The 17283-nt window shown below is 37.8% G+C and overlaps 1 protein-coding gene across 6 annotated transcripts in view; it reads left to right on the top strand.

Annotated features, from left to right (window-relative positions):
* The window catches only part of Phtf2 (putative homeodomain transcription factor 2), a 121921-nt gene that overhangs the window by 59114 nt on the left and 45524 nt on the right, over positions 1 to 17283 (top strand). For all 6 annotated transcript variants that reach the window (XM_036181239.1, XM_036181244.1, XM_036181243.1 and 3 more), the window contains exons 3-5: positions 10066 to 10122; positions 15732 to 15801; positions 16936 to 17094. In XM_036181239.1, the coding sequence (XP_036037132.1) occupies positions 10066 to 10122; positions 15732 to 15801; positions 16936 to 17094 (286 nt within the window). The remainder of the gene's footprint in view (positions 1 to 10065; positions 10123 to 15731; positions 15802 to 16935; positions 17095 to 17283) is intronic.

Genomic DNA, 17283 nt, shown 5'->3' with positions numbered 1-17283 from the left:
GTCTTTTACTGTAGTTCCCTTATTTAGAGCGAAAGGATGTCATCTTTATTTTTTAAGACCAAACTTTATTTTTTAAGTAAAGGATAGCTTTTAAAAGCTATTTTAAATAATTTAATAATTTGAACAATTTTTAATAATTTTTACTCAGATAATTGAAATGGCATTTGTCAAAAATCTAAACAATCAGCAATTGAGTAGTGTTAATTTGGCTTTAAAACCTTCATTACAAGAATTAATATGGCAGGTTTGTTAGAACTGATTGTTGTATTTTGATCCTCTGATGAAGATATATTTGAACTCGTTTCTTACTATTAATAGAACACTGAATCTTTCCTGTTCCCTCTAGTAGGTTCTTCACAAATCACTATCCAAGGTTTGTTTAAGTAGAAGAGGAGAAGTTAAATTATCTTTGCTCAGATGACTCCTTAGAAAAGGTTATTAATCTGGCAGTATCTTAATTAAGAAACCCACTGAGAACATACTCCATGTACCAGCAGGCTGGAAAGTAAACAGTCCTTGTAAATTATGCAGGATGGTGTGGGTTTCCGTTAACAGCAATGTTCTCTCTCAAGTGGGGCCAGGAAAAAACACTGCTGTACTGCTTCTCCTTTTCACAACACATGTGAACTGCCAACTGCTGACGGCCTAGACGGAGAAGGAAAGGGCAGCTCTGGTTAGCCTCGATGCACTCTTTACAGCCGTTTATACAAACGTCTCTTTTGAGCTTGTAATGTGAATTTTGTTTGTCTGTTTGTCATACTTTTCTTTGACCTTTGTAAGGAAAAGACAACCTGCTTGGCTCAGCTGGAGTTAGATGTCTGGCCTTGGGTCTCTGGGGTAGAGGAGTATGCAGGATCAAGTAACATGGACCTGGTGTGCAGGAGTCACTTTCAGAATACGCAAGACTTCAGCCCATGCGTAATGATTGGTTGCATTTTACTGAAGAGGGAAAGAGCTAGGTCCGGAATCAACTAGGTGCCTGGCTTTAAATTAAAGATTGAATTAATCACATCCTTACACATTAGAGTTACATATTAGTTACATATTACATACTTGAGTTAATGTAGAATTTGAAATGACACACTGTAACTTGTGTTACTGCCTAGAGAGTGGACTGAAGGGAAGGACATCTGTGGCTACTTTTCTCTCTCTGGGCTTCCTCAGTGTGTGGTGCTCTCTCAGTCCCACTGCCCTTCTGTTGGTAGACTCTCCCCTCTGCCTTCCTGATGCTGTGGGGCCAGTGAAGTTCTTGCCCTCCCTCTTGCCTTTCTGCCCCAGGAGTCTTACCTGAAACCCCGCTAGTTTTATTGTGCAAACGGCATGACTTGGTGTTTTGGTTCTTCACCTTTTTTTAATGTTGTGTATGTGTGTCTCTGTGTGTCCTTTTGTGGTAATTACATTTTTGACAGTTTGGGGAAATGTCTTAGCTAAGGGTTTCTCCTGTGTATCCTACAAAAACAAACAGGCTTTATTCAGTTGAGCATCTGTACTTGTTTCTCTGCTGCTCGACTCCTGCTCTTAGAACTTTATATGAAAATGTATCTAAACCCCTCTGCTTAGTCCCAGAGCGACCCATGACTGAGAATGGTAACCATGCTTTTCTCCTGATTTTTCCTAAATGTTTTATCACAGTCATAAAAGTAATACCTATCTGTTATAAGACAGTAGAAAATGCAGGAAGTAGACTAGAACTTTAAATCAATTTCTGATGAGCATGGTAGTGAATTTCTTTAATCCTAGAACTGCAGAGGCAGGTGAATCTCTATGAGTTCAGGACTAGCCTGGTCCAAGGAGAGTCTGTCTCAAAAAACAAAACAAAACAAAAGCAAGCAAACAAAAAAACCAAAATTATACAGTTGCTCTACTGTTAACACCATGACCTTTTCCAGACAAATTTAGGATGTTTTATTTAAAAAATACTCTGACTTTACTAAATGACATTTAAAAAAAAATGTGTGTGTGTGTGTGTGTGTGTGTGTGTCTGTGTGTGTGTGTGTGTCTGTGTATGTGTGTGTGTCTGTGTGTGTTACTGGTGATTGAACTCAAGGCCTTGTGCATACCAAGAAAGTGCTCTACTACTGAGCTGTGTCTCCAATACCTCTCAAACTACAGTTATTTCTTTACTAGTTCTCAGGCTAGACCTCCATGCAGATAGAAACATTTCCAGTCACTTGGGACACCAGTCCCCGTGTTGGGTCACCCCGCTCCAGCCCTCTTCCCCTCTGCGAAGACACTGCTGTGTCCTAGTTGGGCTGCTTGCTGCAATTCTCACCCTTGTGCGTCCTCCATGCGCTCTTGAACCTTGGCCTCTGTGCTAGATCACCACCATCTTTCTCCTGACAAGCTGACAGCCCTCCCTTCAGAGTCTCCTTTCACATCCCTGGATGTGCCATGCGTGACTCCACCCACGTATCTGGGTTTCCACTGGATCTGGCACCCCAGGTTTAGTTCCCATTACCCTGTTTCATCCGATTTGCTACAGCGTTGAATTGTCCAGGAGAAGTACGGGGCCCGGGGGAGGAGTCAATCAAGATTAAACACTGTATGTCTTACGTGTACAGAAACAGGTGTATTGTAAGGTGTTCGATGGCTGGGTGCTTGCTTAATGCCACAGGATCAGCAGTGGAATTTACATACATACATACACCCACCCTGCCATCAGATACCTACCTGTCTGGTTTCTAAGACCCCTTACTTTTTCAACTTTGAGTCTTCTCTTTATTTGAATCTTTATTTGTCCGTTATACTTTGTTCTTGGTTTCTTCAAGTTATTTAGCTTCTCTAGATGATCAAATAGGCAGTATAACATATGAACACATAGTTTTTGCTACTGAATTACAGACTTTATATTATCTACTTTCTTGAATTCTGGTTATAATTTCTAGTTGTCTTTTTCTTTTTTTTTTTGTTTGTTTGTTTTTTGTTTTTTGAGACAGGGTTTCTCTGTGTAGCTTTGCGCCTTTCCTGGAACTCACTTGGTAGCCCAGGCTGGCCTCGAACTCACAGAGATCCCCCTGGCTCTGCCTCCCGAGTGCTGGGATTACAGGCGTGCGCCACCACCGCCCGGCAAGCTGTCTTCTTCAAACCTTTTATTTTTTCTATTGTATGTCATGATTAAGGGTACTAGTGTAGTCTCAGTATTTAAGCCATAAGTTCCCTTCATTGTTCTTATGTTTGTTAAGTTCTGTTTTACTCATAAATGTTGTATTGATGTTATCCCTCACTGGTAGTGTTTATTTGATTTTGTTTTAAGTATGACTGTGAATATTTTTTCTTTAGTAGTGACTCCATAGAGCCAAATTCCCCAATAATCATTTTTCTTCATTATATTAAAAACTATTCTTCAAAGTTTTTTTTTTATTTCAAAACTTGAATCAGTGTTTCACCATATCATTGACTGGTTCTTCTTAAGTTGTAGGAATATGGTCATGATTTGTAAATAGATTGTTTATGTGGCCTGTAGCATATACTAATCTTAGGGTTAGTGCAGGGAAGGGTGTGGGTTTGGATGATGGTGGGAAGATTTTTATTGGTTTTAATTAATTTAGAATGAATGAAACTTTCAGTAGTTAATAAAGTTTTCTTTCTATTGATTAGAATTTGTCTCCTCCACACACACTTGTATTTTGTGTGAGTGGGCATGCATGTAGTGGTGCATGCAGGTCAGAGGACAACTTCCAGGAGTTGGTCTTCCCCTTTCATCAGCGTTCGGGGAATTAAACTAATGTTGGGCTTGACTGACAAGCGGCTTCACCCGTTGAGCCATTTTGCTGGCTGAAGAAAAAAGTCATTCTACACCCGAAAGATTTCAGGATCTTTTAAAAAAATTTATTTACATTCTAGTCAACCAACTTTATTTTTCTATAGTAATACCTTTTGTTATGATACAACCCTGGTGGTGACTGATTATTAAAAAAAAAATAAAATCGTAGAAGTTTACAGGATGTAGAATTAATATTTATTTCATAATTTAGAATTATTTCCACAATTAGAGTGTATTTGAATGCTTACCTGCTTTCATTACCTTCCTTATACTACTAGAATTATAGGGGGATATTTTAAAAAATTATAAATGAGCTGTTTATTTATTGGGGGAAACGTATTCACTGCCACATGTTTGTGTAGGTCAGAGAACAGTTTGTGGGGAGTCAGCTCTCTTTCCAGCACGTGGGTTTCAGGGATGGAGCTCAGGTCCTCAAGCTTGGCAGCAAGCTCCTTTACAACTAAGCCCCGGAGAATATTCCTAATAATCATGTTGAAAACTTACGATTGTGCCTTTTTTTGAGACAGGGTTTCTCTGTGTAGCTTTGCACCTTTTCCTGTAGCCCAGGCTGGCCTAGAACTCACAAAGATCCACCTGTCTCTCTGCCTCGAGTGCTGGGATTAAAGGCATGCACCACCACCACCTGGCTTATGATTTTGCCTTTTATCTGTTTTTTTTTTGTTGTTGTTGTTGTTGTTTGTTTAATTTTAAAGAAAGATTGAATCAAAAGAGTCAGAGATTTGCTTAAAAACAAACATGGAAATAACTACTCATTCACAAGTTAGAAGCTGCAAGAGTGTGGTTTCCCTGGACCACGCCTTTTGGTCTGACATCATCATCATCTTTCACAGTGAATCATGCCACATGAGTCAACTTCTTCACCCAAGTGTCTGGCATACGCACTGACTCCTTTGGGAAAGGAAGGCTTAGCTCAAATATTCCTAGATTTGCCTAAGAGGCAATAGTTACAAACATTGTGAAGAACTTCAATTTTTTAGAGCTTGGGAACTTTTACTTTAGAGCTAAACATTTTTTTAAAAGCTAGAATAACTAGATCCTGTTAACTCTGGGTGGAAATTTATCTGAATGTACTCAATTTTAGTGACTCTGTGTATCTATTAACTGTTCCTCTTTGTGCTTTACAAGTATGAATGGAAGTACTTGTAAAAAATTTTAAATGTCCACTAGGACAACATAATTTGGGGTGTTATAGCTTTCTTTAGTTGGTGTTTTAATATTTTGTTCAGACACCCATTATTTTGTGTTGTAACTTTATGTTTTAATCTTAACTCCTTGATTTTCTTTTTCATTAAACTTATAGATCATTAAGGCACAACAAGCTGCATTTTAGGGACCCAGGAATTGAACTCAGGCTGTGAAAAGTTAGCAGTAAGGCATCTCAACAGCCCCTCACGACATTCTTGAATTCTTCACTTATCTTTGGGATATTCTTGACATGGATTTAACTGATACATTTTTGCAAACAAATATAAACATAATTATCTAATATTTGTCAAGGGGGTTAAGTTAGGGAGGGATTTGAGCTGTCTATATTATCTTTTTGTATAGCAGTTGATATTTATGAGAATTAGAAACTAGCTTTTCAGTTTCTTAAATGAGATTCAGAAAAATAAGAGCATAATAGAGTATGGTAGTTTAGTATGTCTGTTTATTAAAGAAATTAGGCAATTAAAAGTTGTAAATCTGAGCTTTCTTCTACTTTTTTTAAGTACATTTATGAACTTTTAGTCTTTTATCTAGGTACCCAGTCTTTACATAGTAGACCTTTTGCAAGCTGAATGCTTTCTATTCCTTTGGATACTCCAGCTGCTTATCTTCTGAATGTGGTGACCTAAGCAGTAATTGAACTCCAAAGTAGCTTTTCAGTTTGTGTTTCAGAGACACTTTCCTAGAATTCCTAAATGGTGCCTGTTTCCCATCTCATCACCTAATTATGTTAACATTTGTATGTCTGATCCCATCATTTATTTAAACTGTCTGTAGGAGACAGAGCTCATCTTGCAGCTCCCCGAGTAGAGGCGCTCTACTGTTGGTTCTCTTTATCTCTTGCGTTCTCAGTCCCCTCCCCCTCCATCTTCATACTCCTTTTTGTGTTTTGTTTCTATTGTGTGTAGAAAGATACAAAACTTGAGAATCACAGTAGAAGGGAATCAATTTGGGAAACATGTTTCCTTTCTTAGATGATTCATTTATATCACTTTGAAGTTCAGCAGACCTGAGTTTGAGAACTGATTTACGCAGTAGTATATGGAGTGTGGGCAAAAATACAGTGTCAGTATAAAGCAGCACGGAAAAGTGCTATTCTTTCCATAGGTGTTAGGGACGGTCAGTAGTTTGTATCTGCGGTATGTACTCACAGTGTGTATATATGACAGTATGTTAGCTCCAGATCAAGAGGTCAGAGAGTCTCAGGAATGTTCATTTCAGCCTTAATCTTCTTGTTAGTATAAATTTTTCATCTCAGTTTCTTTTTATTTCTGTATTGACTTAAGGATGTGGCTGTACCCTTGTTTTTCTTCTTGTTGTTGTTGATTTTCACCACTGAATAGTTCGACATTTGTTCATAAAAAGTAAGAGGAAAGGGAAAATAAATTAGATGAGACCATACTAGAGATGGAGAACACCAAAGAAGAATTTTGAATCTTATGAGTTGAGTCTTCTCAAAGTCGATGACTATGTATACTTCCATCAGTGGTGATGTTCTTAGGGTTTAAGACTTGTAGGATATATAGAATTATTTTTGGTGCCACTTTGGGAAGTATTGCAAGAGAGAGGATTACTGGACCTGTTGTTGAAGGCATGAAATTGTAGCTGAAGGATGAAGTTGTAGAGGGCAAAATGCTTGTGTGGGCCCTGGGAGCAAAAGGCTGACAGTAGATCAGCTCTGGTTTAAAAAAAAAAAAAAAAAAAAAAAAAAGCACACTCCAGCATACAGCATTCACATATCTGTGGAACAATGGCAGGAGTGTTGATAAAATTGCTTACTGTATTAGACATAAGACAAAAGTATTGGTTGCAAGAATGAATTAGGATTCCAGAAGCTTTTTGTACTCATACTTTTTCATTGGAACTGCCGGTTCTCCAATAATGACACAGAGACTTACTATTAATTATGAAATCTTGGCCAATAGCCTAGACTTGTTTCTAATAAGCTCTTATAACTTAAATTAATCCATTTTTGTTAATATGTGTTCTACCTCATGGTTTTATTACCTCATCTCCAGAGTGCTCATCCTGCTTGCTCTATGCCTCATGGCCATCTCCTCCTTCTTCCCAGTGTTCTTTCTGCCCTGAAAATCCTGCTTAGCTATTGGCCATTCAGCTTTTTATTAAACCAAACCAAGTGACACATCTTCACTGTGTACAAAATGATTATTCCACAACATTTCCCCTGTTTTGTCTAAATAAAAAATGAAAGGTTTTAACTCTCACATAGTAAAACTATATACAGTAAGAATAATTATCAGGTATTGTCTAAATAGAAAGGAAAGATATTAACAAATGAAACAATATACAGTAAGAACAATTATCAAGTAAGAATTACATCTACGGGCTGGAGAGATGGCTCAGAGGTTAAGAGCACTGACTGCTCTTCCAGAGGTCCTGAGTTCAATTCCCAGCAACCACATGGTGGCTCTCAACCATCTGTAATGAGATCTGGTGCCCTCTTCTGACCTGCAGTCATATATGCTGTATACTAAATAAATAAATCTTTAAAAAAAATTACATCTACAATGTCCAGTCTATTTGTAGTTGGCAAATTTAGTAAAATGCTCCATTATCTATCCTCTCTTGATGAGTCCAAAGTTTTGTATCTAATTTTTCTTCTATCATAACTAAGGAAAAATGTAACTATAACTACCTAGTCTTCAGCTCCATCAAAGACCCATTACTTGAGTAAACAGGAAGTGCAGGGTAAGCTCCTTCCCAAACTAAGAAATGGCAGAGACATCTGGCTTGTCTGGGCAGTCACCCCAGGGTCCTCTGTAATGTTAGGGCATCCATCTTTAGCCTATAGACTTAGAATGTCTGACAGACTTTTCTGTGAAGCTGGAGTTTTGAAGGACTGTCCTACCCTATCTTGGCAAAGTTTGGCAGATGCTTTCCTTTGTGTCCTGCTTGTTCAATTTGGACAGCATACTACTGTCAGAAGTTGAGGCTGGGGCAGTTTCTTGCCCAGTAGCTTACTTTTGCCACAAAGGAAGCAAACTCTATATGGAGTTTCTTTGATGCCCATCATCTTCTCTAAAGTAGATTGGTGCTGCCAGGCACAGATGTGTCTCATTGTCATGAAAAGCCTTAGGTTATTAAAACATATCTCTACCTAGGTCTTATAACTTAAATTAACCCATTTCTATTAATTTACATTCTGCCTTATGGCATTATTACCTCATCTCAGAGGTGCCCATCCTGCTCACTCTGTATATCATGGCATCTCCCCCTTCTTCTTCCCAGCATTCTCTCTGCCCTGAAAATCCTGCTTAGCTATTGAACTGTTCAGCTTTTTATTAAATCAATCCAAGTGACACATCTTCACAGTGTACAAAAAGATAGTTTTTATAATGTGGAAGTAATGTTTCCCTCATGAAACATGGCTTGTGATATCTGGTTGGGCATCTCTAGAACCATCCAGTAGTTCCTTACTGATGTTTGAGAAACAAAGCCTTATTTCAATTTATATTTGTCTGATCCAAATCCCAGCACTGGAGGCATTGAGGGGGAAGCAAGGGGGAACAGTGAAGAAGTAGATGAGATTATAAAATCAAAACCACTTAAGTTTTTTAGTTTAAGACGTGCTTCTTGTTCTACCCTCATAAATGTTGCAGTTGAATTGTTTTTAGGTTTTGTATGACATCAAAACAGTGACATAGCTAATATCTTCCTGATTTTTGATGGACAACTGTAGTTGAACTTGACCTTATCATTTAATTTTTATATAGCAGAGGTACAAAAAGAAACAGCTATCAAGTTTGTTGACTTCTAGATGTTTCTGTGTTGCTGGTAAAACAGAAACCAAGAAGCCTGTTTGGTTTTTTTTTTTTTTTTTTTTTTTTGACTATTCAGCTCTGCAAGTTGTTCTGATTCGTGGTTCTAAGACTCTATTCAGCATTGTATTATAGCAGAAACTGCTATTTCTCTCGCCATCAATGTGAATAAAAGTTTCTCCTGTTAAATAACCCATTTTATCCTAGGAGTTTGTATAGGAAATCCCCCACCCATCATCCTTTTCTTAGGGTTTCAGTTGTTTTTACAGAGTATCTCAAGAAGCCACTCACTTTTATATACTGCTTTATACAGGGTTTCTTCTACTTCCTTTTCTGCAGAACCTGTGGCTATTGGTGGTGTCTTAAGTTATGCTGAGTAGTGAATACATTTTTCATAGGCATTGGCTTTATTTTTCTCATTTTAGGGATGTAGAAAAGTTATTTCCATGTCTGTGCACTTGAATCACCTTGAAGCAAAACAATGTTCTCTAAAAAAGAACTTAGGCATTCTTTTGCATATGAAAACAACATTTAGAAAACCATCATTTAAAAATATTACTTTCTAACTCTCTGATAGTTTGGGTTACTGTTTCAACAAAATATTTGATGTATTGGAATGATTATGCTATTTTATTTTATATGAATGGGTATTTTGCCTGCATGTATGACTGTTTTTGTTAGGGTTGCTATTTTATGAAGAGACTTTCTAGTCTAATAGTAACAGATAAGGAGCTGTGTTTTGTTCACCCATTTCACCAATTTATTTACTGATTTAAATTTTAAACCATGTGTGGTGGTTCACATTTGTAGACTCACAACTCAGGATGCCAAGGCAGGAGGGTTGCTGTGAATTTGAGGCCAGTTAGGCTACAGAGTGAGACTCTGTCTCAAAAAGAAACAACTTTATGATCTGCATGTTTATGAATTTGTCATTTGGAAGATTTTTTTTTTCTTGACTATACTAGCACTGTGGTGGTTCATTTATTTAAACTGAAGGACTCCCTTTAGGGCATTGTTTTTAAATTTCAGTCTTATCTTAGATGGATTTTTGAAACTCACACCCATATTTCTGATCTAGTAATTCTACTGTGAACCTGGAAGTTTCCATTCTCTTAACAAATTGCAAAGGTGATGCTAATACTGGTCATTCTCTAAGCAGCTCATTGAGAACCACTGCAACACAGTATTGATCTCTGACATCTGTGACAAAGCCAGTGTGTGTTCAGTGAGCACCCTGGGACTTGAAAGAGCTGGCGTCTCAACGCCCATTTAACACAGTGCTGTCTGTCTTCATAGATTGGAGCCTATGACCAACAAATATGGGAAAAATCTGTTGAACAAAGAGAAATCAAGGTAACAACTTTTGTTCATTTTGTATATTCTGAAACAATTTTATAAATTATCAGCAACTTTGCATTTCATTTATTTTTACCATATTAGTTAATACCTATTTTACCTGCACTTTTAAGAGAGAAACCTATGATTTCAGTCTTACCTTTTAACTTTTTGTTTTCCTTTTTAGCATATTCCATCTTTTTGAGTTTAATTTCTAATGGTTATTTTGTTGCCAGCTCCCCTTCACTTGTCCCCTTGTACTTCTAGTTTCGTTCCCTCCCTTTGACGCTGTCATTACTCTGTGCAGTTTATTAAACTGGTAAGTGTTTCAGGGCGTGCCACCTGAGTGAGACTGTGCAGACGCCGCTGTACCTAATAGAGATCTGCTGTTTGGTGCCACTAACACAGTGACTTGGGTGCAGAAAGAGTTGCTGAATTTTAAAGGGGCTTTAGGAAATAGAATATTAATTCAAATGCTTTTATAGCAGGCATTTTCCTTTTAGACATGTGACTACTTGTGTTATTCTGTTCGAATATAGACTATCTTGCTAGCATGAAAAAAAAAAACAGTTTTAAAACTAAATTTGTTGTTTCTCAGCATTCTTTGTTTGATAATAAAATATATATTTTTCATTTGCTAAGATACTAATCAGTATGTTTTTGCACGAGCTAAATTTAATTTGAGACTGGAGAATGTTATTGTAATTACTTGCCATTTTCTGTTTAATATGGAAATATTTATATTAGGTTAAAAACAGTCCATAGTTACTTAAAAATCTGCTCAAAAGATTTGTTGCTGTTCAGACTATATCATCTGTGAAAGAGGAGATCATTCTTCCATACTTAATGATTTAATCTTTGAAGTTTTTTTAATGAAGAATTAATACATTCATTTAGCAAAGATCTTGCATATTTTAAAATTAGGATTAAAGGTCACAAGGACAGAAAGATAAATAAGCTCTAGTTATTTTTGGCCAGGTATTTTATTGTAAATGAGATAAAAATCAATGAAGAGATAGGCACATGTGTTCAGTGTCTACAGGGTAATGTAGGAAGATGTGCGGGAGGTTAGGGAAGATTTCATAGGCAAAACATCTTGTGAGAGGAGCTTGACTCTTTCTGGAAGTTAAAGAGAAGACATATCAGACAGATGAAGGGCATAAGAAAATATTCAGGGAGGGAGGGAGGAAAAGGGGACCGAGTAAGGAACCCTTGAGAATTTGCTTTGGCAATTGAATCAAGGAAGGTGATGGAGGTGGTTAACAGTAAAGCTAGGAAGAAAAATATGTTAGTGTGAAGGGATCTGAAAACTCACCCAGGGATTTAGCCATAACTTTATAACAGTTGGGAGGACACAGAAGGATTTGAAGCAGAAAATTTAAATTATATTTTTATAAATTCCTTAAGGCAGTGATAAATATGGCAAAATATTGGAAGAGAGATTTAAAATTGTTTTAGAAATAGCCAAGTAGTTCTTGGGAGTCCTTGGTCTATAACATTTGTGTATGTATAGGCATGTATGTGTATGTTGTGTATAATAAGTATTATGTGTACATAAATTGAGTATTACACATATTATATAGAGTCTATAAATAAATAGATTTTCATTGAATGATGAAAGAAAATGACCAAGAATAGGACATTGAGAATTGCCAGTACTTAATGAGTATGTAAAGAAGAAAGGAAAAATGGGAGTTCCATTAGCAGGCAGTCTGATGAGGTGTCAAGAGCTCAAAGTGAAGGCCGTAGATGGTGATTTGTGGTGGTAAGCTGCTCTTCCAGAGTGCTCTAGTTTGATTTCCAGCACACTCCAGTTCCAGGGGATTCGACACTGTCTTCTGGCTTCCATGGGCATTGCATGTACAGAATACACAGACTTACATGCAGGAGAAACACCCATATATACAAAATTAAAATCAATGTTAACAAAGAAGAAGAGAAAGAGGAGGAAGAGGAAAAGGGAGAAGAGCTAGAATAGGCAGGTGAATTAGGAGTTACAGAGCTGTGTTGTTCCTCAGTCTAGGATAGGAATGTTTTTAAAAAAAGGGCTGAGAAGGTTGAAGGAAAATAGAACCCTGTTGCACACTGCTGTGACAGTGTCAATTAGTATGGCCAGTACAGAAAATAATCCAGCTATTCTATGCTTGGTTATAAATCCAGAGGAAATAAAGTCAGTATACCAAGGAAATATCCAAGTCTACATTCTTAGAACTGCACTCTTAACAATAGCTGGGAAATAGAAATCTAAGTCTCCAACAGTTAGTGATGGCTCTCCTGTACATGGAATATTTATTCAGCCATAAGACAGAATTACATCTCATAAATTTGTAAACATATGAATTGAATTAGAGCTAGCTTTAGTTACTGTCCTCTTGCTGTGATGAAAAATCATGACCAAGGAAACTTAGAAAAGGAAATCATTCAATTGGGAGCTTTTTTACAGTTTCATAGGGTTAGTCCATGATCTTCATGGCAGGGAGCATGGCTACAGGTAGGCAGGCATGGTGCTGGAGCAGCAGCTGAGAGCTTATATCCTGATCTGATGGCAGGAGGCAGAGAGAGAGAGAGAGAGAGAGAGAGGGAGAGAGAGGGAGGGAGGGAGGGAGGGAGGGAGGGGGAGAGGGAGAGAGAGAGAGAGAGAGAGAGAGAGAGAGAGAGAGAGAGAGAGAGAGGGGGGAATGAGAATGAACTATATTGCAAGATTCTGCTTCAGAGAGAGAGAGGAAGAGAGGAGACTAGGTGTAGTTTGGGTCTTTCAAACCTCAAAGCTCACCCTAGTGACACCCCTTCTCCAACAAGGCCGAATCTACTTCAACAAATCACATCTCCTAATCCTTCCCAAACAGTTTCACTAACGGGGGACCAAACATTCAAACATGTGAGCCAATGGGGTCATTCTCCTAGAGAGCTCTCACTAGAGACCTCATTATGTTAAGTGAAATAGGCCAGCTACAGAAAGACAAGAACTGCACAGGTTCATCACACATGAGCCTAAAATGTTGAAAGTACTGGAGGTTGAAAGTACAATGGTGGATATTAGAGGCTGGACAGGGAGAGACAAGGAAAATAAACAGAAGTTCAGGAATGTTACTGCACACTATCTTGACTGTAAATAACAGCAATGTATGGTGTCTTTTAAAATCCCTTCTAGATGAAAGGATTTGATCTCATCATTAATAACTAACAAGCTTGTGAGGAGACAGATATATTTACCATGATTTAAACATTATGCAATGCAGGCATCAAACTATGTACAGTTTATACATTTCACAAACAAAAAACCCATTACAACAAAAGTTAATATAGGATTTTTTTCTCTCTCAGTATCTAACAGGCTTTTGAAATCTCAACAAAAAGTTTATGAAGTCATTTATAGAGGAATCTAAAGGTCTAGAAATGAAACTGGTATTAGTGTCCTTGATAGAATATAAATGTGATATAGTATTTCTATACACAAGAAGTCTTACAAATTTGTAACATCAGATTGTTACACTAATAAAGGTATCTATATAAATTTTGTACAAATTAAGTTAGTGCTTAATTGAAATTATATTAATGTGCATTTTCAGAATCACTGTTCTGGTTTGGAAAATGTTGAGAATATGTATAATCTGTTAACTGTGCTATGGTAACATTAAAATGAAAATGAAGAATGGATGTTTGTTACTATTTTAGCACTTTCTAGAGAGTCATGAAGACTGAATGTTCGAATACTGAATGATTGCTGCTAGTGTGTTTTAGGGGCCCCTGGTCACAAAACTGTTGGTTAGCTGGTCAGTGCACACTGTTATATATGCTTCTCTTAAAGACACCACTTATTTAGCTGATCATGGGGCTCCTGGAATCACAGCACTGGGGTTACTGAGGACAGGAGGATCAAGAATTTAAGGTCAGCTTTGGTTTTGTAGCAAATCAGGGACAGTCTGGTTACATGGGAACCTGTCAACAAATGAACACACAGACAGATACTCTAGTAATGGATGTCACCAACTTCCTTAGTAGAAGAATAACTCTATAAGCATACATTACCTGACTCATTTTCTCTAAAGGCACAGCACAGCCTGCTTACACTTGGCAACTTTACACAACACAGAAACTTTGTGCTTGGTTCATTTTGCACAACAGAATTTACAACAAACACAAAAATGAACAGTTGTTTTTAGCAATGAGTACTGAGGCAAGAAGGCAGGGTGCTGCTTTGTGTTGGGAATGTGTGTTAGGTAACTTGAAAAACTTGTGGAGTTTTTGTTTTTGCTTGTTGTTATTGCTACTTTGCACATGTCAAATCAGGGCAAAAACAGAGAATATATATTTTAGAGTATAAATAGTAGTGAATGTATTTGCAATTACAGAACTTGAAAACATGAGGAACAACTAACTGTATAGAAATACTGTTATTCTGTTGTGAGCACAGAACCTCCTTCTCTGTTTTGTTCTGTATCTCTAAGTAGCTTACAACCTGAATGGACAGAACATGTGAAGGGGTCAAAGGCTAGTTGCATTTTGACTCAGGGTGTATGTTGGGTTTACACATGTCAGCTAACTGACTTAGCTGTTCTCCTGCTTGTTGTGTGTGCAGCAGTTCCTAGCCTTCAGGGGCCACTGTCACTTGCTGGGGTCAAAGGACTGCTGCACAGTTGCTTTCTTAAGTGAACCCTTGTGTCATCTCTCAGCTCTTGGTTCCTGAGGACTGTAGTCCTCAGCTTATCCAGTTCTCAACTTAGGGTAATCTATTGTCCCATACTTTTGTTTCCCCACTGATTTTACCTCTGACCCATTCGGCAGTGACAGCAGAAACTTGGTGTTAATTAAAATCCAGTAATTTCAATTTTAAATTAATTTAGTTTATAACAGCTGTTTTCCTACCCCCTGTTCCTGATCATAGTATTTAGTTTTGAGGTAATGAGGTGACATTATGGTCTGAGGTATGGCTGGCAGTCTTGAGATGTGCATCATCCACTTGGGGGTTCTGCTAGTATCACCCTACATGCTTGCATCTGCTGATAAATGTACATTCCTGTCTTGTCCTCAGCAGCACCCCCAGCATCGCACCCCCAGCATCTCATCTTGAGTGCCTTTGGGGCCACTACTCCTCACTCAGCCTCACTACTCACTTTTTTTTTTTTTTGGTTTTTCAAGACAGGTTTTCTCTGTGTAGTTTTGGTGCCTGTCCTGGATCTCGTTCTGTAGACCTTGAATTCGTAGAGATCTGCCTGGCTCTGCTTCACAGGTGCTGGGATTAAGACCACCTCCGGGCCTCACTACTCTCTTAATGGCAGTCTAAAGCCGACAGTCATTATAGGGTGGGTCATAGAGGGTCTGGGCCATACGCTCACACTTGCTTGATATATGGCAGTCTTTGATTTGGAAAGTTTACTGTCCATAGTAAACAGGCTTTGCATGTTACACATATCCCTAAACATTACTTTTGGAAGAAAACAAAGATTATTAGAATGCTATAATTATGTTCTGTTTGTAACAAATCTTTTAATATATCTTTTACTTGATATATGTTACTTCAAGATTTTGTTTTAAATTGAAACTCTTATAAATTGGTTCTCTTTTTGCTATTTTGGATTTAAACAAAATACATGTAGAATTCAAATTCTGCTTTTAATATATTACAGGGGTTAAGGAATAAACCAAAGAAAACAGCATATGTGAAACCAGACCTCATAGATGTTGATCTCGTGAGAGGTAAGTCCTGGATAAGTAAATGTGTAATGCAAGGAAACCCTGATCCTGAAGAAACAATTCAGAATAATGTAGATAGGTACCTCTGTAGAAGTAAAGGCAATTCTAGCCTACTTGAGGACAGAAATAACATAAATAAGAGAGAGTAGAAACACCAATGTACCTTTCATACCTTGAAATATAATTTCAAGGAGTAGTATAAGAGAATAGAAGTTCCTGCTGGCACCGAAAACTGCAAGGACATAATATTAACTTGAAGTGTAGCTGGGCACTGTGGCAGATGGCTGCAATCTCAGCCCCCAAACAGATAAACGAATGAATGAATGAGTGAAAACAGAACAGGGTAGACTGGGTAGCCCTGTCTGTAGAACTCAACTATGTAGAGCATGATGTCCTTAGAGTCACCCACCTCTGGTGTGTGCTTCTGGAAGCTGGAGGGTGACCTCTGGTGACCTCCTGGACTGGCTCCCTCTTCATTTACTGAGCCTGTATCTCTCCCTTAGCCTAGAGCAGTGGTCCTCCACCTTCCTAATGCTGCGACCCTTTAATACAGTTCATGTTGTGCTAATCCCCAACCCTAAGATTATTTTCGTTGCTACTTCATATGAATTATAATGTAAATAACTGATATGCAAGATATCTGATATATAACCCCTGTGAAAAGGTCATTTCACCCCCCTAAAAAAATCAAAACCTCCAGGTTAAGAGCTGATGGGCTAGAACTTGCATCCCAGGCATCCCGTGTCTAGCTTCAGAGTGCCTGGGTGGTAAGTTGGCCACTCACTGCCAGGTCTTTATCTTGAGGCCAGGCACCTGAACTCCAGTCCTCAGCTTTACTTGATGAGCTATCTCCACCTCGTTATTTGTAATTCCTAATGAATCACAATAAGTCCTATGTTTATGAAATATGTGGCGGAAATCCCGTTATCTCAGCTGATAATCTTCAAGGTGTCTTTTGAGTGTGATAATGAGTAGGATTGCTTATGAAAATGACTGCTGTCCTATAGTAGATATTTCTTAGTCATAGAATAAAATTATATACCATTTGTTGTTTTTCAAACATTGAATTTATTTCTGTAGTGAAATTAAAGAATAGTAGGTAGAGTCTGCCATTATATTTTACTTTTTTTTTCTCAGGGTCTGCATTTGCTAAGGCAAAGCCTGAAAGTCCGTGGACTTCTCTGACTAGAAAAGGGATTGTTCGAGTTGTGTTTTTTCCCTTTTTCTTCCGGTGGTGGTTACAAGTAACATCGAAGGTCATCTTTTCCTGGCTTCTCGTCCTCTATCTTCTTCAAGGTATAATTAACAGAAATGTATGTGCTTTTAACTTTCAGGATGTTGTATTTTTGTGATTATTAAAGCTTTGCTATAAATGTGTACTAACTTTCTGTGCATGAAGTGACTATTTCTGTTACATAGAAACTACTTAGATATTAAAAACGTTTGAGTACCTGGTGAAACGGCCCAGCAGACAGGGGGCTTGTT

This window comes from Onychomys torridus, chromosome 3 (assembly GCF_903995425.1).
Source record: "Onychomys torridus chromosome 3, mOncTor1.1, whole genome shotgun sequence".
In the NCBI taxonomy this organism is placed as follows: Eukaryota; Metazoa; Chordata; class Mammalia; order Rodentia; family Cricetidae; genus Onychomys; species Onychomys torridus.
Note: the sequence above shows the minus strand (reverse complement) of the source record. Positions and strands in the feature narration are given on the sequence as shown.